Source organism: Microcaecilia unicolor, chromosome 14 (genome assembly GCF_901765095.1).
Source record: "Microcaecilia unicolor chromosome 14, aMicUni1.1, whole genome shotgun sequence".
Taxonomy (NCBI): domain Eukaryota; kingdom Metazoa; phylum Chordata; class Amphibia; order Gymnophiona; family Siphonopidae; genus Microcaecilia; species Microcaecilia unicolor.
Genome location: NC_044044.1, coordinates 53,440,304 through 53,465,401, shown reverse-complemented (window position 1 = coordinate 53,465,401; position 25,098 = coordinate 53,440,304). Strand labels below are relative to the sequence as shown.

Genomic DNA, 25,098 nt, shown 5'->3' with positions numbered 1-25,098 from the left:
GAAAGAGAAGGACGCCCATCTTTCAACATAAATCGGAAGATGGGCGTCCTCCTCACGGGGTCTTCCAAATTGGTATAATGGATTTTGGACGTCCCTAACTTCTTTCCGTCGCAGGGACAGCCAAAGTTCAAGGAGGCGTAGCGAAGGCGGGACTTGAGCTTGTCTAACACTAGGACATCCTCGACCCATAATCGAAAGAAACAAGAACGACCCTGATGAACACTTGAACGACTTTACCTGGTTGTGTTTTTCTTACGCCCAAGGCACAAAAAGGTTCCCGAACTGACCAGGTGACCACCGGAGAGAATTGGGGATGACCTCCCCTTACTCCCATAGTGGTCACTAACCCCCTCCCACCCTCAAAAAAACATCTTTAAAAATATTGATTGCCAGCCTCAGATGTCATACTCAGGTCCATGACAGCAGTATGCAGGTCCCTGGAGCAGTTTTAGTGGGTGCAGTGCACTTCAGGCAGGCGGACCCAGGCCCATCCCCCCCTATTATTATTAGCATTACCTGTTACGTTTGTGGAGGAAACAGCGAGCCCTCTAAAACCCACCACAAACCCATTGTATCCACATCTAGGTGCCCTCCTTCACCCGTAAGAGCTATGGTAGTGATGTACAGTTGTGGGTAGTGGGTTTTGGGGGGCTCAGCACACAAGGTAAGGGAGCTATGTACCTGGGAGCAATTTATGAAGTCCACTACAGTGCCCCCTAGGGTGCCCGGTTTGTGTCTTGGCATGTCAGGGGGACCAGTTCGCTAAAAATGCTGGCTCCTCCCATGACCAAATGACTTGCATTTGGTCGTTTCTGAGATGGACATCCTTGATTTCGATTATTGCCTAAAATCAGAAACGACCAAGTCTAGGGATAACCATCTCTAAGGACAACCAAATTTCGGATTTGGGCGTTCCTGTATTGTCGAAACAAAAGATGGACGTCCATCTTGTTTCAAAAGTACGGGTTTCCCCGCCCCTGGATGGGGATGTTGTGCAAGCAAGTCCTCATCAAAACTTAGCCGTCCCTTTCGATTATGGCTTTCCACATCTCCTGCACTTCATGTGTAATCCTAGCTCTGCTGTTGACTTTGTATGACCTGGACAAATCTGACCCTGTTCTGTGTGTGTGCCTGTATCTTCTGTGTGAACGATGTGTGTGTCATAAAAAATCTTCTGTAATTAGCCATGGAGGGAATTGAAGTGTCCGAGCTGAGTGGCCTGATTGGATTTAGCAACACTATGGCAAGTCTTTGGGATGCAACATTTTGTGATGTTCACATAAACTCTTGGATAAAGTTGTGAGGTTGACATGTTAGTCCCTTTTAAAGTTAATAAATACAGTAGAAATAAACCAAAACCAAAAAAGGAAAATAAAATGAGACTAGTTTTATTGGACTAACTAAATACATTTTCCTTTTTTTTTTTTTGCTTTGTTTTATTTCCATTTATCACATTAACTCTTGGGTTTTCTCACTGTCTGGTCCACAGCTGACAAATCTCTGCTCTTCTTTCTCTTCTGCCCACTTGTAGCTCCGCCTGCTTTCCATGAGACTCCACCTGCCTTCGTGGAGGTGCGCGGTGGTGACACCCTGAGCCTCTCCTGTGTGGCCTATGGGAATCCAAAGCCATCCATTACCTGGAAGAGAAACGGTGTTGTCTTACTGGGCAGTGACAAGATCCAGGTGAGTCCACGTTATCCTGAGATCAGGGAGCGGGTGGTAGGGTGTGCGCTGAGTCTGAAACCTTAGCAGACCGTAAGTCACTGTGACAGCAGCAGTGGGAAAGCCAGTGATATTGTTGTCTCCTGTGCACATGGTCATCACTCAGCAGCTGCCTTAGAGGAACATGGAAACCCTGTCTTCAGTGGCGTTCCTGGGGGGGGGGGGGCGGTCTGCCCTGGGTGCACGCCGCCGTGGGGGTGCCGCGCGCACCTGTCCTCCGTTGTTCCATGCTTCTTCTCTGCCCCGGAACAGGAAGTAACCTGTTCCGGGGCAGAGAAGAAGCATGGAACAACGGAGGACAGGCGCGCACGGCACCCCCCCCCCCCCCCGGCGGCGTGCACCCGGCGGGGGGGGGGGGGGGTCCTTCGCGGGGGTGTCCTTTCGCCGAGGGGGGGGTTCCGTGCTGCATCGGAGGGGGGGCGCTGCACCCAGGGGGGCGGGGCGCATCAGCGATCCGCCCCCGGGTGCCAGCCCCCCTAGGAACGCCACTGCCTGTCTTTGAACTCTAGACAAATCTTTGTCTCCTCCATGACTCAACATTGTTCTTTCTGCCCCCTACCTCCCCTCCCTCCCCCCCCCCCCCCCACCAATCCAAGAAATGACTTACAGATCAAGAACCAGAGATATCTTCATATTTGTTTATGAAGAACTGGATTGAGAGCCCCCCACCCACCACTGCTACTAAAGTAGAATAAGTGAGGAAAGCATGCAGAGCATAGCTCATGCAATTCTTTCCAACCCCTCTGCATATAACTACATGTGTGTGGGTTGGTGGGGTTATTTGTACATGTTTGTAAAGTAGAAAAAGCAATCGGTCAACACTTGATAGAGCCACTGCTGCAGGAAGGAGATGTAAGGACACTATGCTGAGCTACAGGTAAGAAACGGAAGGAGAGAAGGGGTGGGGGAGATAGAAAATAATGCTGGTGACGACAGGGCCGGTCTTAACAAGTGCGGGGCCCTATGCAGACCAATTTGGTGGGGCCCCGCCCCCACCCTAGCTCCACCCCATTGATAAGATTATTCCATTTTTAGAACATTTTTTTATTTACGAAATTTCAAATAAAGACAAATGAAGCTAAACGTACAAAAAAAACCTGATTGAAATAATAAGCACAATGCTATCATGAAACCTCCCCTCCCCAGAAATTATTCAGTTCAAGTCCACTACAATTAGTAGCGGGCCCAAGCCGGGGGTGGATGCTGCGCCGGTGGTGGCGTGAACGGAGTGGCCGAGCCGCGGGAATGGGGATCATCTCAGGCAACTAAGGCGAGCAGCGGCGGAGGTCGGAGCGGAGGCACGAGTGAGGCAGAGTTGAGGCGCTGCGCGGGGCCCCCTTAGGCGTGCCGTGCGGGGCCCTATGCGGTCGCCTTGGTTGCCTCTGCCTAAGACCGGCCCTGGGTGACGAGAGGGAAGGGGATACTGCACACTGTGGGTGGTGAAAAGAGGAAGAGGGGATGGAAGGGATAGTATTTGGGGGGGGGGGGGAGGGGGAGACAGATAAGCATATTGTGCCAAAGCCACTGCTCCTACTGATAGACAAAACTGCGCTGGGACCTCCTCCAAAGGTAGAGGCAGAGGGGTACCAGTTCACTTGTGGCATAGGGTGCTGGCTAACCTAGAGCTGCCCTGAGTGGGTAGGAAAAAGCCTCGAAAGTTCAGGTAGCTTCAAACGTATTGTTTCTGCTTCCTTCTTTTCAATCGCCGGCTCAAAAAATCCTCACTGTTTAACAGATTTAATATATGCAGGAATATATACACATGTTAAATTTGTTTAAAAAATGGGGAGGCTTTTTGAACCAGTGATTGAAAAGAAAGAAGCAGAAACGATAAGTTTAAAGCTACCTTGAACTTTCGGGCTTTTTCCTACCCTGAGATTGTAAGATTTTTAAGGGTTTAAAAAAGGGGGAAAAAGACTATTTTTGGTTAGGTTTGCCATTTTTGAGAGGAGCAATGGATTTGATGAAAATAATAAAGTTACAATGATGGTTGGCTATTCAGTTGTTTGGACTTTATATCACTGTCCTCAATATAGTAGAGTGTTTGCAGACTCCTGGGCTCAGATGCTCAAAACCTAATGGCGGTGCTAGGAGCGATTAGCGCTGGAACTGCGCGCACATTAATGTGTGCAGCATGCACAAAAACCCTCCAGCATGTGAGGTAATCTGTGCGCTGAAGATAAATGCAAATTGTATTTAAATGCATTGAAATGGATTCAAATCAGGGTGATTATGTATTCATTTCAATGCCCAGAAGACGGCGTAGAATCTAATGCTGGCTTTAACGCGGAAAACACACTGCAAAGTCGAGGGTGGTGTTCAGGTTTTGAGGAGAGGATTTCTTCTACATTTTTCACATTAAATTGCCAGGTTTTGGCTTCTTTGGAAAGGAGAAAGAAGCCTGTAGTGCTGATAGTGAGAAAAAAAAAACATGTCTGCGAGTCCGAGCAAAGTCAAGGGTGAGGGCGGGCATTAGTGCCGATTTTCCTGCACTTTGCTATGATCCTCTTTGGGGATTTAAACTGTAAAGATTTGAGGGGTTTTATATTTCATGGTGCAGGGAAGGGTGCAGATGTGCTCGTGCACTTCCTGTCTTTGCCTGGCGCATACCCACAGGAGTGCAGCTCCTGTGCGCATGCATCAGTCACATTCCTTCCCCCTTGCTTTTGCTTTAATAGCGCACATAAAATTCGCATCCTGTTTGCTTTGGGCAGTGGGGGGCTAGTTTTCTGTGCTGTTCTTGCACTATGGGACATGCACTCTTGCCTCTAGTGCTGGAGTTTTGAGCATCGGGCCCCTGATGTCTCATCTCACACCCAGTCCTGTGGCAAATTGGATACAGGATGGAACCTATGAGTATTAGGAAACTCCAGCTGGGAAGAAAACTGAAAGCAAAATATCCACATTTAAGATTAAATTCTTTCCAGAGTTCACTGAGCTCGAAGCCTGAGGACTTTGCTGACATCTAGTGGCCAGCTTATATATAGCCTTGCCTAGTGAAGAATTGCCTCTGTGGTTTGCTTATTATCAGTGGACTCTGTGTCTCTCACCAGGTGAACAATGGCTCCCTGACTATTAATGAAATTGAACGCAGTTATGCCGGGGTGTACACTTGCCATGCTTCCAGCCCAGAGGGGGAGATCATTCACACCAGCCGCCTCCTTGTTCAAGGTAATGCAAGAGGGGCTGAACATGGGGAGAGGCCAGTGCACAAGGCACTGGGTGAAACAGTGGGGGCAGGGGGTGAAAGGCAGGAACAAGAGAGCACAAAGGGTGGTTGATGCACAGGGTGCAGTATGTGAGACACAGGGAAGGTCCTCAACAAGTGAAGAGATGAGGCATGGGGTTGGAAGACACTTCATTTCATTTATATTATCTATTTTAATGTAGTTCCCTTAATTGCTATAGGGGTAATGTTCAGCTGGTGGCCACTACTACTACTACTTATCATTTCTATAGCGCTAACTAAACTAGCTCTGAATATTCAGTGCTGGGCACTGAATATCCAGAGCTTAATAACATGTGCTCTGGCTGCTGGAGTTTGTGCAGGCCCTGGCCAGTATTCAGCCAGGGCCTGCATAAGACAGTTATGCAGGACCTGGCTGAATATCGTCTGGGACCTGCATAATCTTTAAATCTTTCCCAGGCCTTCTGATTCCCCCACCATTGCTATAGGCCCTCTCCAGGCCTACTTCGCATTCCTGGTGGCCCAGTGGAGGTGTGAGGAGCAGGAGCGAACCCCATTCGCTCCTGTCCCTAGTGGCTACCTCATTAAAATAGGTAGTACTGCAAGGCTGCCACTAGAGGGCATGCAAACATTTTGATGAGGCAGCTGCTAGGGGCGGGAGCAAGTGGAGCTTTTTCCTGTCCCCGACTCCCCCACTGGACCACCAGGGATGCAAGGTAGGCTTGGGGGGGGGGGGGTGTTGGATGGGGGGGGGGGCTGTTTCAGGAGGGGAAGGGGGTTTGGAGAGCCTGAAAAATCTTTGTAAAAATTATGTAGGTACCAGCAATATTCAGTGCCGGCACCCACATAGCTAAGCAGGCTGAATTAGGACAGCTTTTGATCTGTCCTAAATTTGCCCGCTTAGCTATGTGGGCGCCAGTACCCACATAACTGCCAGTTCCTCCTCAGCGCCACCTTCCTCACCCCTGTACCATCCCTGACTGTACCACTTAGATGCAGAACTAGTTGGCCTGGTATTATTTGACTTTGGGACTCTTATTTAAAGCAGTTCTTTCTATTTTAATTTTTATCAGTTAAGCACATTTAACTTGAGCAAAACAAGAATGTGGGATATTAATTTGACCCTAGTTTCTTTCTTGTATGACATTGGGATATGTGGCTCTGAATATTGTTCCTGAGGATTTTATCGGGTCTGCTTATGGTAAAGGGGGTTTGAGCGGGGGAGTTCAAGTGATAGGTCCCATATACATTAGATTATTAGGGTCTTGGGAATGGGGACCAGAGGGAGAGAACGGAGTGGGGGATATAGAAATTAAAAACAACTGTTTGTTTTTGTCTGGTATCATATGTTTATGTAATTTGATGTCACCTTTTGTGTATAAATGAATGTTTGATGCATTTGTTGTCAATGAAATAAATAAATAGCAGACAGACTTGAAAGCTTGTAAATTTATTTTTATTTTATTTATTGGGATTTATTAACTACTTCTATGAAGAGATTCATCCAAGGCAGCATACAATTGGTTTAACATGTCATAAACAACTTTGTGTTAACAGCATAGCAATAGTTAAAATGACAAAAGGTCGGTGTAAAAGACAGTTAAAACAGTGAGGTAAATTCGGAGATACAAGTTGAATCCTAGTAGTAGCAATGATATGAAACAGTTATCAGAAGTATGCATAGAGAGCACAGTAGAACATTCCTATAACAGAAATGTGATAAATATCCGCAGAATAGATATGATATAATAGTATGGAACAGGGGCGTAGCCAGACACCCAATTTTGGGTGGGCCTGGGCCCAAGATGGGTGGGCAGAAGAACCCTGCCCCATTTCACAGGTGATTTGGTCTCTCCTGCATGCCATATGGTCTCTCAAACATCCCCCCTCTCTCGCATCTTTTAAATAGCAGATTTTCACCAGCGGCGAGCAGCAATTAATGCACACTGCTCATGTTGTTCCCACAGCCTTCCCAGTGATGCAACTTCCTGTTTCCTCATAGGCGGGAGTACGTCAGAGGGAAGGCTGTGGGGGCAGTGCGAGCAGTATGTATCAGTCACTGCTTGCTGCAGGCGAAGATCTGCTATTTACAAGGTATGCAGGAGGAACAGTTGTTGGGAGTTTTCAGCTGGTGGGACTTGGGAATCTCTGCCAGGCACATCATAGGTGTGCTGCTACTGGGTGGGCCTGAGCCCAAAGTGGGTGGGCCTAGGCCCACCCTTGGCTACGCCACTGGTATGGAAGAACATTCATGTAACATAGATACAATACTCACAAAGGGGCCGATCCGTGGATGCCTGAGCTTCTGGATTCTACCATGAGTGTAGTAGCATGCCATGCAGAAAGTAAAATATATTCTACTACTACTACTACTACTATTTAGCATTTCTATAGCGCTACAAGGCGTACGCAGCGCTGTACAAACATAGAAGAAAGACAGTCCCTGCTCAAAGAGCTTACAATCTAATAGACAAAAAATAAATAAAGTAAGCAAATCAAATCAATTAATGTGAACGGGAAGGAGGAGAGGAGGGTAGGTGGAGGCGAGTGGTTACAAGTGGTTACGAGTCAAAAGCAATGTTAAAGAGGTGGGTTTTCAGTCTAGATTTAAAGGTGGCCAAGGATGGGGCAAGACGTAGGGGCTCAGGAAGTTTATTCCAGGCGTAGGGTGCAGCGAGATAGAAGGCGCGAAGTCTGGAGTTGGCAGTAGTGGAGAAGGGAACAGATAAGAAGGATTTATCCATGGAGCGGAGTGCACGGGAAGGGGTGTAGGGAAGGACGAGTGTGGAGAGATACTGGGGAGCAGCAGAGTGAATACATTTATAGGTTAGTAGAAGAAGTTTGAACAGGATGCGAAAACGGATAGGGAGCCAGTGAAGGGTCTTGAGGAGAGGGGTAGTATGAGTAAAGCGACCCTGGCGGAAGATGAGACGGGCAGCAGAGTTTTGAACCGACTGGAGAGGGGAGAGGTGACTAAGTGGGAGGCCAGCAAGAAGCAGATTGCAGTAGTCTAAACGAGAGGTGACAAGTGTGTGGATTCTAATTTTATGCACAGAGAATTTGCAACTAACGGGGAGCACACGCTGGAAACGTGGAGAAAGCTTTAGCAGTAAGCACAGGCTAAACACCAAGGAATGATTCTGCCGAATCTTAGCGGAGATTGGGTGGCAACGCCAATAATTGGGAAACAAAACGGGAACTGGGCAGACTTTTGTTTTGTTACATTTGTACCCCGCGCTTTCCTACTCATGGCAGGCTCAATGCGGCTTACATGGGGCAATGGAGGGTTAAGTGACTTGCCCAGAGTCAGAAGGAGTATGCATGAGATAAGTTTCCAAAAATACTAGGACTAGGGGGCATGCAATGAAGCTACAAAGTAGTAAATTTATAATGAATCGGAGAAAATGTTTCTTCACTCAATGTGTAATTAAACTCTGGAATTCGTTGCCAGATAGTGTGGTAAAGGCGGTTAGCTTAGTGGGGTTTTATAAAGATTTGGACGACTTCCTAAAGGAAAAGTCCATAGACCATTATTAAAATGGACTTGGGGAAAAGACACTACTTATTTCTAGGATAAACAGCATAAAATGTTTTGTACTTTTTGGGGATCTTGCCAGGTATTTGTGACTGGATTGGCCACTGTTGGAAACAGGATGCTGGGCTTGATGGACCTTTGGTTTGTCCCAGTATGGCAATACTTACCGTATTTTTCGGACTATAAGACGCACTTTTTTCCTCCCAAATTTGGGAGGAAAATGTTGGTGCGTCTTATAGTCCGAATGTAGCAACCCCCCGTTACAGGCACCTCCCTCCCTCCGTTACAGGCATCTCCCTCCGTTAAAGGCATCCTCCCTCCCTCTGTTACAGGCTCCCTCCCTCCCTCCCTCCGTTACAGGCACACACCCCTCTCTCCCTCCGTCGGAATTTTAAAACTCCTCACCTCATCGGTGCGATTCGCGGTAGCAGCAGTGCTTCAGCGTGCATGTTGCTGGGCAATCTTCACTCAGCCTTTTCTCTCTCAGCTCTCTGGGACCAGAGAGCTGAGAGAGAGAAGGCTGAGTGAAGATCGCCCAGCAACATGCACGCTGAAGCGCTGCTGCTACCGCGAGTCACACCGACGAGGTGAGGAGTTTTAAAATTCCGACGGAGGGAGAGAGGGTGGTGTGCCTGTAACGGAGGAAGAAAGGGGGGTGCCTGTAACGGAGGGAGGGTGCCTGGAACAGGGAGGGGGGCCTGTAACTATTTTTCCGACTATAAGATTCACTTTTTTTTTCCTCCAAATTTGGGAGGAAAACCTAGGTGCGTTTTATGGTCCGGTGCGTCTTATAGTCCGAAAAATACGGTATGTACTTATGTAAGTTTGCATGCACTGCCTCCATTGTATGCAAATCTGTTTCATGCATATTCATTGTGGGTGTCCTGAAAACCTGAAGGACTGGTTTTAGAACCCCTGCCTTTCATGCATAACATGTAGAATACTGTAAGTTATGCTCATATCCTGGAACATTTAGGAGAGAACACTTACTGTACACCTCCCATTGATCTAGCATAACTGTTCACATCTAACTTTAGGTGCATCTTGGTGAACAGATGCTGTTATAGAATGAGCACTCAGCATTCACTATCAGTGCACCAACCTCGATGCAGCCAATTATAGCATTGCCCCTAGTAATAATTTACAGCATGGGTTATATTATATCATTTGACAACAGTCAGTCACTCGCAATCATTCTTATCTTCTCTCATTCTACAGCTCAAGCTCCCCCAATGCTTAGATTTAAAACAATCACCACTAATTTTCTGCAGACGCCATCATTTTAAAAGAAATTCATTAAAATACCAGGTTATGCTTCGGGGCTGTAGCAAGCCAAAATTGTGCCCCATCCGTTGCTTCCCCTGGAAGAACTCTTCCCCCCCCCAACCTCAAAGAGCATCTACCCCTCAGGCCTATCTGAAGGATGCCCTGGTGGTCTAGGGTAGGGCAGGCAGGGAGCATTGATCCATAGTCGCTGCTTTCTGTGCTGTCTCCAGGTTCAGAATGGCAGCCACAACCTCTAGCGGTAGCTTCATGAGGCAGGAGGGGTGAATACAACAGAGCCGGTGGCGGGAGGCGGGGATGGTGCTGGGCAGACTTATACGGTCTGTGCCAGAGCTGGTGGTGGGAGGCGGGACTGGTGGTTGGGAGGCGGGGATAGTGCTGGGCAGACTTATACGGTCTGTGCCAGAGCCGGTGGTGGGAGGCGTGGCAGGTGGTTGGGAGGCGAGGATAGTGCTGGGCAGACTTATACGGTCTGTGCCAGAGCCGGTGGTGGGAGGCTTGGCTGGTGGTTGGGAGGCGGGGATAGTGCTGGGCAGACTTATACGGTCTATGCCAGAGCCGGTGGTGGGAGGCGGGACTGGTGGTTGGGAGGAGGGGATAGTGCTGGGCAGATTATACGGTCTGTGCCCTGAAAAGGACAGGTACAAATCAAGGTAAGGTATACACAAAAAGTAGTACATATGAGTTTATCTTGTTGGGCAGACTGGATGGACCGTGCAGGTCTTTTTCTGCCGTCATCTACTATGTTACTATATCTGAATTCAAGAAAGCATGGGACAAGCACCAGTGAGGGTGCCATGGTAAGTGAGTCACACAGGGTACAATTATAGCTTGCCTCTGCCCTGCCACCCTTAATCCTTTAAGTAGTCTGGTCCAGAGACTGCAAGCCTTTCCCCGCAGTGTTTCTTCCCTAGTAACTTAATCTATATTCCTGAATTGATGCTATTTGCAATAATTCTCCCACTTAGATTTCAGATTTCTTTGAAGAGAGTCAAGATCGATCTTACAAAATTAGGATAGGAGGGTCATTCCATTTATTGCAACGGATGATTCTGTTCACCATCAAAATGGTCTTAAAAATAACCCTCACCTACAAAGGAAGCCAGTGTGACTGTATAAAATAAGGATCTGCTCTTTCTCCTCTCCTCATTTTGGCTGCAGCATTCTGCAAAACTTGCATTCTTGTTAACAATGAAGTTGATTTTCAAAATGAGTTATCCAAGTAAGAGTGGCTTCTACCCAGGTAAATTCCTGCTCACTGGATTCACCCTAAATGTTCAGCGGCATTCACCTAGACAGGGCTGCTGCAAATCCGGGCAGACCACGATGGCACTCTGTGGTTAGTGCTGGGGTGAACCAGAGCCAGGAATTATCTAAGCACTTCTGATATTCCGTGGTGATACCTACGTAGATACCAATCCTGTTAACTTAGAACAGGCTGCTCTGAGTTAACCCACTTTCTGCCTGGTTACTTCCTTTGAAATATCAGCGGTACCTGAGTAACTCCCAGCCAGCGGCTGCCCTAGTCTCAGATATTTCTTCTCAATATTTGTCCGACAATGTTGCTGACAACATTCTACTCACAGTCAACCTCAAGATGACTTACCACCTCCTCCCCCCCTCCGAGATATATCATATGCTTAGTAAAACTTGTTTCTTAAATTTAGGTATTCAGCCCTAGTCAGTTTTCAAAAGGGCTACGGCAAGTTACTGTTAAATTCGTTGATGTTTTTTAATAGGACTTTTGTCACTGAACCAATGAGCTGGAGGCATTATAGAGACACTTCTAGGGATGGTGCCCATGGGTGGAGATATAAAGGGGAAGGGACTTGATACACCGCCTTTCTGTGGTTACAATCAAAGCAGTTTACATATTATATACAGGTTCTTATTTTGTACCTGGGGCAATAGAGGGTTAAGTGACTTGCCCAGAGTCACGATAAGCTGCAGTGGGAATCAACTACTACTACTACTATTTAGCATTTCTATAGAGCTACAAGGCTTATGCAGCGCTGCACAAACATAGAAGAAAGACAGTCCCTGCTTACAATCTAATAGACAAAAAAATAAAGTAATCAAATCAATTAATGTGTACAGGAAGGAGGAGAGGAGGGTAGGTGGAGGCGAGTGGTTACGAGTCAAAAGCAATGTCAAAGAGGTGGGTTTTCAGTCTAGATTTAAAGGTGGCCAAGGATGGGGCAAGACGTAGGGGCTCAGGAAGTTTATTCCAGGCGTAGGGTGCAGCGAGACAGAAGGCGCGAAGTCTGGAGTTGGCAGTAGTGGAGAAGGGAACAGATAAGAAGGATGTATCCATGGAGCGGAGTGCACGGGAAGGGGTGTAGGGAAGGATGAGTGTGGAGAGATACTGGGGAGCAGCAGAGTGAATACATTTATAGGTTAGTAGAAGAACTTTGAACAGGATGCGAAAACGGATAGGGAGCCAGTGAAGGGTCTTGAGGAGAGGGGTAGTATGAGTAAAGTGACCCTGGCGGAAGATGAGACGGGCAGCAGAATTTTGAACCGATTGGAGAGGGGAGAGGTGACTAAGTGGGAGGCCAGCAAGAAGCAGATTGCAGTAGTCTAAATGAGAGGTGACAAGGGTGTGGACGAGGGTTTTGGTAGAGTGCTCGGAAAGAAAGGGGCGGATTTTACGGATGTTGTAAAGAAAGAAACGACAGGTCTTGGCGATCTGCTGGATATGAGCAGAGAAGGAGAGAGAAGAGTCAAAGATGACCCCAAGGTTTCGAGCTGAGGAGACAGGGAGAATGAGAGAGCCATCAACAGAAATAGAAAACCCAGGTTCTCAGGTTGCTGCACTAACCAGTAGGCTACTCCTCCTGAGGGGATGTTTCCCTTACCCCTCTGGCTTCAATAAAGAAAGAGGAGGGGATTTACATTGTGGCATGCTGGCTGTGCACCCTAGGAGGGTTTTCTTGTACCGTCTTTAACGTGTGTGACTGTGGGGAGGCCCTGGATTTATATGTTTACTGTTGTAATTATCTATTACCCTTATTCAACTTATTCTTGCTCTATACATAGAAGATGATGATTTCTTTATTTATTATTTATTTTTTTTTGTTACATTTGTACCCCGCGCTTTCCCACTCATGGCAGGCTCAATGCGGCTTACATGGGGCAATGGAGGGTTAAGTGACTTGCCCAGAGTCACAAGGAGCTGCCTGTGCGGAAGTGGGAATCAAACTCAGTTCCTCAGTTCCCCAAGACCAAAGTCCACCACCCTAACCACTAGGCCACTCCTCCACTGTTGCTACTATTTGAGATTCTACATGGAATGTTGCTATTCCACTAGCAACATTCCATGTAGAAGTCGGCCCTTGCAGATCAGCAATGTGGCCGCGCAGGCTTCTGCTTCTGTGAGTCTGACGTCCTGCACGTACGTGCAGGACGTCAGACTCACAGAAACAGAAGCCTGCGCAGCCTTCTAAATGGAATGTTGCTAGTGGAATAGCAACATTCCATGTAGAATCTCCGATAGTAGCAACATTCCATGTAGAATCTCCAATAGTAGCAACATTCCATGTAGAATCTCCGATAGTATCTATTTTATTTTTGTTACATTTGTACCCCACACTTTCCCACTCATGGCAGGCTCAATGCGGCTTACATGGGGCAATGGAGGGTTAAGTGACTTGCCTGAGCCTGAAGTGGGAATCGAACTCAGTTCCTCAATTCCCCAGGACCAAAGTCCACCACCCTAACCACTGGGCCACTCCTCCACTCCATTTGTATCCCACATTTTCCCACCTATTTGCAGGCTCAATGTGACTAACATAGTACCGTAGGCTTACACCAAGCCGGTAAAGAACAAATACAAAGTGGTATTAAGGTGGATAAGATACTTGTGTTAGACATATTTGGGAATCGTAATAAGGAGGAGTTGCGTTGAGTCCAGTTCTAGCTTTAATTAGTTGTGTGGCAGGGTTCAGACTTTTAGGTTATGTTAGTAAGGTATGCTTTTTGGAATAGGTAGGTTTTTAGTGATTTCCTGAAGTTTAGATGGTCGTATGTTGTTTTCGCAGCTTTTGGTAATACATTCCAGAGTTATTAAGCTGCTTGCATAAGTTGATTTGTATTTGAGACCTTTGCAGCTTGGGTAGTGATGGCAGATAAAAACTGAATGGTCCATCCAGTTCGCCCAACAGTCACACTCATTATCAATTCATGATTAAACCAGCAATGAATGTGGTATAAAATATTTTCCCCCTGATATTCAAAACTATATAACTGGCCAGGAATGGCTCCTGGCTGGTTAAATAGGGTTAAAACACCTAACTGCGGATATTCAATGGAAGATAACTGGTTATCTACCACTGAATATCCCACTTATCGGCTAACCGGTTAGGCGCGAATATTCAGCGCCTAACCAGCTATGTTGAGAGGTCAAAATTGGTCACTTAAATAGCAGGCCTATCTTTGACTGCTAAAATGTGAACTGGTTAGCATTGAATATCGGCATAGCCAGTTAACATTTTAGCGGCCATTATAAACTCTGATATTCAATGCTGGTCACCGGATACGGCCTAGCATCGAATATTCAGATTTAACACTGATGGCAGACTGCAAATGCGCTGCCCGGCGCCAGCTGAGTATCGGGCCCTTTGCCTTGTGAGACACTCTGCAGAGGTTGTATAATTATTGCAGTGTCTCCTGTTACATGGGTACGCATTTTTGGGAAATGTGTGTATGATGCTTGTGTGTATATATTAATACTCTTGTTTTTGTGTTATCCTCCATTAGGGCCACCAGTGATTGTGATTCCTCCAGAAAATGTGACAGTAAACGTATCCCAGGATGCATTTATGGCCTGCCAGGCTGAGGCCTACCCGGCAAACCTCACCTACAGCTGGTTCCAATGGAACAGCAATGTCTTCCATCTCAGGTAACATGCACAGAGTGCCCTGGTGCTGAGGAAATGCAATAAAAGTGGCCGAGTCTTACCAGACTTTGCCGCTGAAGGACCCTTCTCACTGTCTGCTGGGATCTCTGGTTTCAAAGGAAAAAGGGAAACCAGCAAAAGGAATAAGATTGTTCCATAAATGCAGTCCCTTGGTCTGTGGCAAATATGTAATTTGCACAGTGACCATAAGATGGCATCAGTACTCCAGAAGTAATCTCTCTATTCCTCCTAATGCTTTGAGAGATAGAGTAAATGATGGCAGATAACGACCATGTGGTCTATCCAGTGTACCATCCATACCTTCTACTATCTTTTTCTCTTCCTTAGAGATCCTATATGCTTATCTCATGCTTTCTTGAACTCAGATACAGTCTGTCTCCACCACCTCCACCAGGAGGCTTTTCCACACATCCACCATACTTTTCTGAAGAAGTACTTCCTTGGATTACTCCTCAGTCTATTCCCTTTCTTCTTCATCCTATGCCCCCTCATTCTAGAGCTTCCTTTCAATCAAAAGAGACTTGCTTCCTGTGCATTTATGCCAAAGAGGTAAACATCTCTATCATATATCCCCTCTCTTGCCTTTCTTCCAAATTATAAGTAGAGGAGTGTGGTAGCCGTGTTAGTCCACTCTTAAGGTTATCAATAGAAATCAAACAAAATAAAACATGGAAAAGAAAATAAGATGATACCTTTTTTATTGGACATAACTTAATACATTTCTTGATTAGCTTTCGAAGGTTGCCCTTCTTCCTCAGATCGGAAATAAGCAAATGTGCTAGCTGACAGTGTATATAAGTGAAAACATTCAAGCATTACTATGACAGTAAAATAGATACTATTGGAGATTCTACATGGAATGTTGCTACTATTGGAGATTCTACATGGAATGTTGCTACTATTGGAGATTCTACACGGAATGTTGCTATTCCACTAGCAACATTCCATGTAGAAGGCTGCGCAGGCTTCTGTTTCTGTGAGTCTGACGTCCTGCACGTACGTGCAGGACATCAGACTCACAGAAGCAGAAGCCTGCGCGGCCACATTGGTGATCTACAAGGGCCGACTTCTACATGGAATGTTGCTAGTGGAATAGCAACATTCCATGTAGAATCTATAGAAATCAAACAAAATAAAACATGGAAAAGAAAATAAGATGATACCTTTTTTATTGGACATAACTTAATACATTTCTTGATTAGCTTCGAAGGTTGCCCTTCTTCCTCAGATCGGAAATAAGCAAATGTGCTAGCTGACAGTGTATATAAGTGAAAACATTCAAGCATTACTATGACAGTAAAATAGATACCATTGGAGATTCTACATGGAATGTTGCTACTATTGGAGATTCTACACGGAATGTTGCTATTCCACTAGCAACATTCCATGTAGAAGGCTGCGCAGGCTTCTGTTTCTGTGAGTCTGACGTCCTGCACGTACGTGCAGGACATCAGACTCACAGAAGCAGAAGCCTGCGCGGCCACATTGGTGATCTACAAGGGCTGACTTCTACATGGAATGTTGCTAGTGGAATAGCAACATTCCATGTAGAATCTATAGAAATCAAACAAAATAAAACATGGAAAAGAAAATAAGATGATACCTTTTTTATTGGACATAACTTAATACATTTTTTGATTAGCTTTCGAAGGTTGCCCTTCTTCCTCAGATCGGAAATAAGCAAATGTGCTAGCTGACAGTGTATATAAGTGAAAACATTCAAGCATTACTATGACAGTCTGACAGGGTGGGAGGAGGGGGGTATGTCTCTGTTGATCAGCCTCCCCTCACCTATCCACACCCATCCTGTTAGAATATCAATGATATGCTTTGATGTCCCCATGCATACTTCCTACCCACCCCCCCTCCTCCCACCCTGTCAGACTGTCATAGTAATGCTTGAATGTTTTCACTTATATACACTGTCAGCTAGCACATTTGCTTATTTCCGATCTGAGGAAGAAGGGCAACCTTCGACAGCTAATCAAGAAATGTATTAAGTTATGTCCAATAAAAAAGGTATCATCTTATTTTCTTTTCCATGTTTTATTCCAAATTATACATATTGAGATCTTTAAATCTGTCCCCATAAGCTTTATGACAGAGCACTGACCATTTTAGTAGCCGCCCTCTGGACCAACTCCATCTTGTATTTATCCTTTTAAAGATGCAGTCTCCGGAACTGTACACAATACTCTAAATGAGGTCTCACTAGAGACTTATCACTTCCGTTTTTTCTGCTGGCCATTCCTCTCCTTGTGCACCCAAGTGTCCTCCTGGCTTTTACCATCACCTTTTCTTCCTGTTTTTCACTCCTGTTTATTCATGCACAGACGTTCTTCACCCCCTATGCTGGATTGCTTCCTTTGGTTTTTCAAGACCAACTGCATGACCCTGAATTTTTTAGTATTAAATCTTAGCTTCATTAGATCCCTTCTTACGTTATCCACAAAATCAGGGGTGTCTACCTTATTGGCCATTTTGGTATCATCCACAAAGAGGCAAACCTTTCCAGACAGCCCGTCAGCAATATCACATACAAAAATGTTAAAAAGAACAGGCCTAGGGTCCTTGTGGCACACCACTTATAACGTCTCTTTCCTCAGAGTGAACTTTGTTTACCGCTAGCTTTTGTCACATTCCACCCAACCAGTTTGTAACCGTCAGTCACTTTAGGGCCCATATGAGAGCACTCAGTTTATTTATCAGATGCCTATGTAAAACTGAGTAAAAAGCTTTGCTAAAATCTCAGTACACCACATCTAGTGTTCTCCAACAATCCAATTTTCTGCTCTCACAGCTGCAGATTCTATTTCCAAACCTGGATTTAATGGAATAATGGAGTGGCCTAGTGGTTAGGGTGGTGGACTCTGGTCCTGAGGAACTGAGTTTGATTCCCACTTCAGGCACAGCTCCTTGTGACTCTGGGCAAGTCACTTAACCCTCCATTGCCCCATGTAAGCCGCATTGAGCCTGCCATGAGTGGGAAAGCGCGGGGTACAAATGTAACTAAAAAAAAAACAACCCAGGGATTTGGATTTAATTATTCACCTTTCCAAGTCTGAGTTGAAGCTGAATTACAAATCTGGTGTAATAGTTAGCTTCCTGAACCAGAGACTTTACAATCCAAGTTCATACATGAGGCAATAGAGGGTGAAGTGGCTTACCCAGGATCACAGAGAGAGTCAGTGGGAAAGGTGGGATTTGATCCCTGATTCTCAGGCTAGTGTTCTAACCACTAGGCCACTCCTCCATTCCGTTTTCTTAAGTTTGCAAGTGAACAGCCAGTAATTTAGAATAGAACTTAGGGGCCTGTTTACTAAGGTGCGCTAAGCGGTTAGTATATGTTTACAGTTTGCATGGCTAAAAATGGCCAGCATGCTAAAAATCCCACACTAACTGCCTGCACGGTATGGAGTAGGAATAGGGCTGGATATGGACAGAAAGAGGGTCCAAGAAAACAGCAAGGCAGTCGATCCGCAAACTACAAGATGGAAAGCAACAAAGCAGATCAGTGGAAAACAAACCTTTAGCGTTTCTGAGTCACGAGGATATACCACTGCTCTGATGTGTCTACATTGTTTTTTGTCGTGCTGGTCCATGACATTGTGTTTGAGAATATATCAATCATCATTATTTCTGCATATCCCCTGATGCAGCCCTGTTGGGCGAAACACGGCCTGTGCCGGGCATGTTTTTTCAGATGATATCTTCTATATATATAAAAGGCACCTCCAACGTTCCATTGAAGCCTCAAGCCGGAAACTTGAGGCGCCCGAGATATCCGGTTTGGCCTGCAGGCTGCAGTCACTGTAGCTCCGCCCTCGCGTCAAAACGCGATGACATTGACGGCGGGGCGGGCCTGCAGTCACTGTACCTACGCCCTCGTGTCAACACACGATGACGCAGAGGGCGGGGCGGCGAAGACACAACGGACGACTTCCACACATTCTCTGACAGCTGCTGGAAGAGCGCACTGAACTTTGCAAACTCGCAACCACGTCACTCAGGGACGGAGGGAGGGAGAGGAGAGGTGTGGAACTCGGAAGGGTGGCACGGAGGGGGTGTCTGGAACTCGGGAGGGAGGGACGGAGGGAGGACGGTGGGGGGGATTACCCTGCTAGCGCCCGTTTCATTTTTTCCCGAAACGGGCATTTCTTACTAGTTCTATTAATAAAGTGTATGTGTTTGTTTTCCACTGATCTGCTTTATGGACAGAGAGAGGACATGGAGAGTGCTTGCAGTTAAAGCACGGTGAATTACAATGGGGATAAAGTTTATCCTTGTCCGCCATCCCTGCTCCATTCCCACAGGATATGTCCCCGCCCTGTCCCTGTGGGCTTTGTCCCTATCCCTATGGGCTCTGTCCTCATCTGCACAAGCCTCGAACACTTATTATTTACATAAGTACATAAGTAGTGCCATACTGGGAAAGACCAAAGGTCCATCTAGCCCAGCATCCTGTCACCGACAGTGGCCAATCCAGGTCAAGGGCACCTGGCACGCTCCCTAAACGTAAAAACATTCCAGACAAGTTATACCTAAAAATGCGGAATTTTTCCAAGTCCATTTAATAGCGGTCTATGGACTTGTCCTCTAGGAATCTAGCTAACCCCTTTTTAAACTCCGTCAAGCTAACCGCCCGTACCACGTTCTCCGGCAACGAATTCCAGAGTCTAATTACACGTTGGGTGAAGAAAAATTTTCTCCGATTCGTTTTAAATTTACCACACTGTAGCTTCAACTCATGCCCTCTAGTCCTAGTATTTTTGGATAGCGTGAACAGTCGCTTCACATCCACCCGATCCATTCCACTCATTATTTTTATTTAAATATTTTTATTGAAGTATAAAAAGGAACAATATTCTGTACAACTGTTGTTTATGAATCATAAATAGAAAACAATAATAAAATCGATCTGAAATAATCTCCTTCGCCACCCTCTACGCTTCCAACCCCAACAATATCTGACTTCTACTACCCCAAGGAACCCTAATCTACCCTGTTAAAATGTCCATAGGGACAAATACAACCCACTCTGTATGTCCTAGTGGGAGAGAAATATGCCCTATGAAGCACTGTTAGGATTTTTTAATCTGTGGATGTTCAATCTTAGGATTCAGTCTAGCTCTCCTGTCTTCCACAGCCCTCTCAGAAGACGTGCTGGTAGCAGGGATGCACAAAATCCCCTGTACAAGTTTTGCCAGTTTTGGCCAGCTCAAATCTCTGTAAACCTGGAAGATGTAACGGGGCAATTTGACAAATTGAAGAGTAGCAAATTGCCTGGACCCGATGGTATACATGCCAGAGTACTGATAGAATTGAAAAATTAACTTACATAGGAACAAAAGAATAGCTATACTGGGTCAGCCCAGTGGTCCATTTAGCCCAGTATCCTGCTTCCAACAGTGGCCAATCCAGGTCACAAATACCTGGCAGAAACCCAATTAGTAGTAACATTCCATACTACCAATCCCAGGGCAAGCAGTGGCTTCACCCATGTCCATCTCAATAACAGACTATGGAACCCAGATATGCTAACCGTTATTATACATCCTCCGGCAACAGGTGTCAGAGCTTAACTGTTATTTGAGTGAAAAAATATTTCCTCCTATTTGTTTTAAATAGACACTGGCACCAGCAGAAGTTCATTGCTCCCTGGCACCCCACCTAGCTATGCCTCTGCTGTAGGTGGCCTTGGCCTTTGCCAGGCTCGCTCAATGGTAGCTATCCCTGTTGCCTTAAGGCAGGGAGGTCTGTTTGAGACCTTCCCTGTCTGATGTGACTGATTTTTCAGCCATGGATCTGGATATCTGGATTCTACCCTGAGAAGATCTGGTTGAGAACTTGAGAGTGAGAAACGGTCAGTAGGTGGCGTGCTGACTATTTCCACCAGCTTTTTATATGTGTCCAGTCCCTAACGTTTTTGCATCAGAATCACAAAGTGTGTTTTGCAGTGATATTAATAGAAGCTTTTTCTCTGATTTGTTTGCACAGGCAGGAAGAGACTTGCAGCTTTCAGGCAGGAAGAGCTCAGGTGCATCTTTAGTGCCGTTTCTAAATCAGAAAAACAAAGCCTACCCTTGAGACCTCATTTCAACAGATGAGGGCTTGGACTCTTGAAATCTTGTTTGCTTGGCTCAGATGTCTAGCTATATGTCACAGTACGATAGTATCTCATTAGGTCCTGTGTGACATTTGAAAACTCAAGTAGTGAAGTAGTAGTCTAATGGTTAGAGCAGTAGGCTGAGGACCAAGGGGGGCCAGTTCAAATCCCACTGTCACTCCTTGTGATCTTGTTCAAGTCACTTAACTCTCCATTGCCTCAGGTACAAACTCAGATTGTGAGTTCTTCCATGGAGAGAAAAATATGTACACTGCTTCAATGGCTTTTGGGCTTGCAGGTGGTATATAAGAAGTTAAATAAATACTTCTGGGATACATTATGGATTTGTCAGATTTCTGTAAGAGCAACGTGATCACATGTGCAGAAATAGAGCAGTGGTAGTTTCTGCAATGGTAATGACAGGCAGGAAGCTGAGGAGAGGCAACAGGTAGGAGGGTCATCTGCTGATTGAGGGGGTTATTAAGAGTTGGTGGGTGGTTGGCTTGTAAGGGGTAGGGGGCAAGGACTTCTGGGGAGAGAGACTGGTGGGGGCACATGGGAGAGAGGGTGCAGAGACAGAGAGAGAGGGGGGTTATTTTTTAGGTGCATAGCAGAGTGCAACCGAAGCAGTTCAACCAAACTGGCTGCAATGGCAAGGAAAAGAAGCTGTTGGGAAAACAGGAAAAGGAATATGGCAAAAGAAGAGGCCATCCAGAGGCGAGATATGGGGTACTTTATAGTTATATCAAACAATTAAAAGTGACAGGTAAGCACCCTTCAGGATGAAGTACCACCAAGTACAACCAAGCCTAACCAAGAAGCTCATAGCCAACCAACACTCAGTTACATCACTGATGATCATGAAGATTTCTCAAAAGGAACAGCAATGAGCATGGAAAAGTGAAATGAGCCACCATATATTTTAGATAACCTTTTGAGGCGGAACAGCTTAGGCCAACGTTTCATCAACTTTAGATTCATTGGCATTTGATCTAGCAGATTCTTCAAAATGGCTGAACCTCACATTTTTTGTACTTTGATACAATGCTGACAGCCAGTGCTACGATAAGGTAGATTACATACAGAGTTCTCCTTTGATATATTCATTTTGGAAGAATATTTTAACCAAGTGAGACAGTTGGTATTGACTCCTGAGGCAGACCTTGCAACCAAAACACGGCTCGTGTTGAGTCATTGATACCTACAACAAATGATTGATACCTAAAATAAATCATTCCACCACACAAGATGCTTTGGGATTTTTGTGTCACCTTTGCTGTTTGTGCTTTTGTTTTGTTTGTGCAAAGGCTAGTTCTTCTTGTTTTCGCTTGAAACTCACTGACAAAATGAGAATTAGTATCACCAAAGAAAGGCATTTGTATCCCATAAATTCTAGTGCATGCAAGTACTACAACCAAAAAGTGGACTATAGTGAACTATTTCCAAGGCCGTGGTTAAATGTACTCGATTTCCACAGACTGCATCCTGTCTCTCTCTGTCTGTGTTCAGAAATTCGGGAAAGGCACATTGCTGATCTGTGGCTATTCAGGCTCCAATTTAGAAACATGACAACAGATAAAGGCCAAATGGCCCATCCGGTCTGCCCATCCTCTGTAACCCCCTAACTCTTCCTTTTCCTAAGCAATCCCACATTCTTATCCCATGCCTTTTTAAATTCTGACACACTCCACAACCTCCACCGGGAGGCCATTCCACGCTTCCACCACCCTTTCTGTGAAATAATGCTTTCTTAGATCACTCCTAAGCGTATTCCCTCTTAACTTCATCATATGCCCCCTCGTTCCAGAGCTTTCCTTCAGCTGAAAAAGGCTCACTTCCTGTAGATTAATTCCCTTGAGATATTTAAATGTCTTTATCATATCTCCTTTCTCCCTCCTCTCTTCCAGCATATACATGTTGAGGTTCATAAGCCTGTCCCTATATTTTTTGTGTTCAAGACCGCTTACTAATTTTGCAGCCGCCCTCTAGACCGACTCCATCCTGTTTATATCTTTCCGTAGGTGCGGTCTCGCACATGGTACTCTAAAAGGGGCTTCATAGATTTCTCCTCTAAATTGGAGAAATCTATGATGTCTGTGATGCTCTGTATGAAATACTTAGCGACATGTATGACAGTGAATTGAAGTATAAAGCACAGATTTTGAGCAGCAAAGTGAAGGATTTCCAATTCCTGTACTCTCTCATCCAGTGGGTATGACCTTTCGAATCAGATCAATCCCCTCAGTAAGATCATTCAGAGTACTGGTGAAATTGTTGTCACTGCTTTGACATCCAAATGATTCCAGTACGAACAGAAAGACGAATCACCTCAATCGCCTTAAGATAAATTTCAAATAAATTTCTTCTTTACAGTTTTGGATGGTGCAATGACTTTGCTCAATGAAAGATTTGAACAGTTTGGAAGTTGCAGGACAGTGGACTTTGGAGTAACATTAGGAAATACTTTTTTTACAGAGAGGGTGGTAGATGCCTGGAATACCCTTCCTATGGAGGTGGTGAGGACAGAAACAGTGACAGAATTTATTTTATTTATTTATTCATTCACTAGTAAAAAAGGCCCGTTTCTGAAAGAAATGAAACGGGCACTAGCAAGGTTTTCCTCGGAGTGTATGTTTGAGAGAGTGTCTGTGAGAGTGACTGTGTGAGAGAGAGAGAGTGAATGTGCGAGTGTGTGTGTATGAGAGAGAGACAGTGAGACTGGGTGCGAGTGTGTCTGTTAGAGAGAGTGTGTGCCAGGGTTGTCCCCCCCCTCCCTCCCAGTTCCAGGGTCGCCCCCTCCCTCCCTCCCAGTTCCAGGGTCCACCCCTCCCTCCCTCCCTCCGAGTTTGAGGGTCCACCCCTCCCTCCGAGTTCCAGGATCGCCCCCCCCCCCCCGCGAAAGAGCCCCTCCCCAGCGGCGTGCACCCGGGGCGGAACGCCACTGATAATGACCCAAATTCTAGGCTGCTTCTAGGGTGGGACAAGTAAGGGTGACTACCCTGATGTCTTCATGCTTTCGGGGTTCTGTGCTTCAATGACTGTTATTTAACATTCATGTTCTTTATATATCACCAATTGTATATGTATTCTGAAATGACATGTCATGACGGATAAATTGTAAGCCACATTGAGCCTGCAAATAGGCGGGAAAATGTGGGATACAAATGTAACAAATAAATGAACGACTGACAAGCCCTTTCTGCTCCCCTCTGGCATGATCCTCCTTCTTACCTTCACTGCTACCCCCTCCCCCCACATGCTCTTCACCATCTTTCCCCTACCAATCCAGGACACAAGTACCTGGCCTAATCCTAGGAAGTACCAAGATTCCATGCTAGTGACCACCGAGGAGGAGGAGTCTAATGTGTAGAGAGCAGCAGGCCTAGAACCAGGGAAGGCCAGATCAGATCTTACTGCAGCTTCTTGTGATCTTGGGCCGTCACTGCTTCAGGCAGAGACTTAGATTGTAAGCCCTCCAGGGATATGAAAAACACCTTACTGTACCTGAATATAACTCATCTTTAGATGCAGTTCAAATTCAAAAATTCCTTCCCTTAATTATTATTACATTTGTACCCCGCGCTTTCCCACATAATGCAAAATATACTAATTTATAACTTCATGATGTGCCCCTTAGCCTTTGTCGTTTTTGACAGCATAAACAATCGATTCATGTTTACCCGTTCCACTCCATTCGGGATTTTGTAAATCTCTATCATATCCCCCCTCAGCCATTTCTTTTCCAAGCTAAAGAGCCCTAACCTCTTTAGCCTTTCTTCATATGAGGGTTCTTCCATTTCCTTAGTCATTTTGGTTGCCCTTTTTCGTACCTTTTCTAGTTCCACTATATTCTTTTTTGAGATGCGTTGAACAGAATTGTGCGCAAAACTCAAAAGTGCAGTAAGAAAAAGCTCAGCAGATCCGTCTGCTCTGTCCCTCGGAAGTCTTGGATTGCTTATTTCCTGAACAAAAAGTCTGTGGATTCTTTCCTGTGCTTGCCATCTGTCTGTCTGTGGTGTACTGGGAAACCTTGCTTAGGAAGGTGAAATAAGCATGGTTATGTTTGTTCTGCTTTCACTCAGAATAGGTCTGCAGCATCTCAAGTTTTGTATTCCTGGCTGTCTGTCTTCTGCTTCCCACAACCCATCAGTTATAGCCTCCTATTTCTTAGGACTTTCAGGTTGGAACAGATAGCTTTTGTGAAAGCACGTCTTACAGTACAAAAATACTATGCACGTCTCTTTTCGCTTGCTCTGATGCTGCACAAGATGACACTGTGTTAGCCCGTAAGTGGTGTCTTGCCCAAAACATATTGGAAAATGTTATACAGTAAGCTGAAAGCAGTG

General features: G+C 45.6%; 1 protein-coding gene across 3 annotated transcripts in view; it reads left to right on the top strand.

Moving 5' to 3' along the window:
• Positions 1 to 25,098, top strand: part of IGSF9 (immunoglobulin superfamily member 9) — a 148,227-nt gene that overhangs the window by 83,514 nt on the left and 39,615 nt on the right. For all 3 annotated transcript variants that reach the window (XM_030187925.1, XM_030187924.1, XM_030187926.1), the window contains exons 5-7: positions 1,532 to 1,683; positions 4,776 to 4,893; positions 14,487 to 14,628. In XM_030187925.1, the coding sequence (XP_030043785.1) occupies positions 1,532 to 1,683; positions 4,776 to 4,893; positions 14,487 to 14,628 (412 nt within the window). The remainder of the gene's footprint in view (positions 1 to 1,531; positions 1,684 to 4,775; positions 4,894 to 14,486; positions 14,629 to 25,098) is intronic.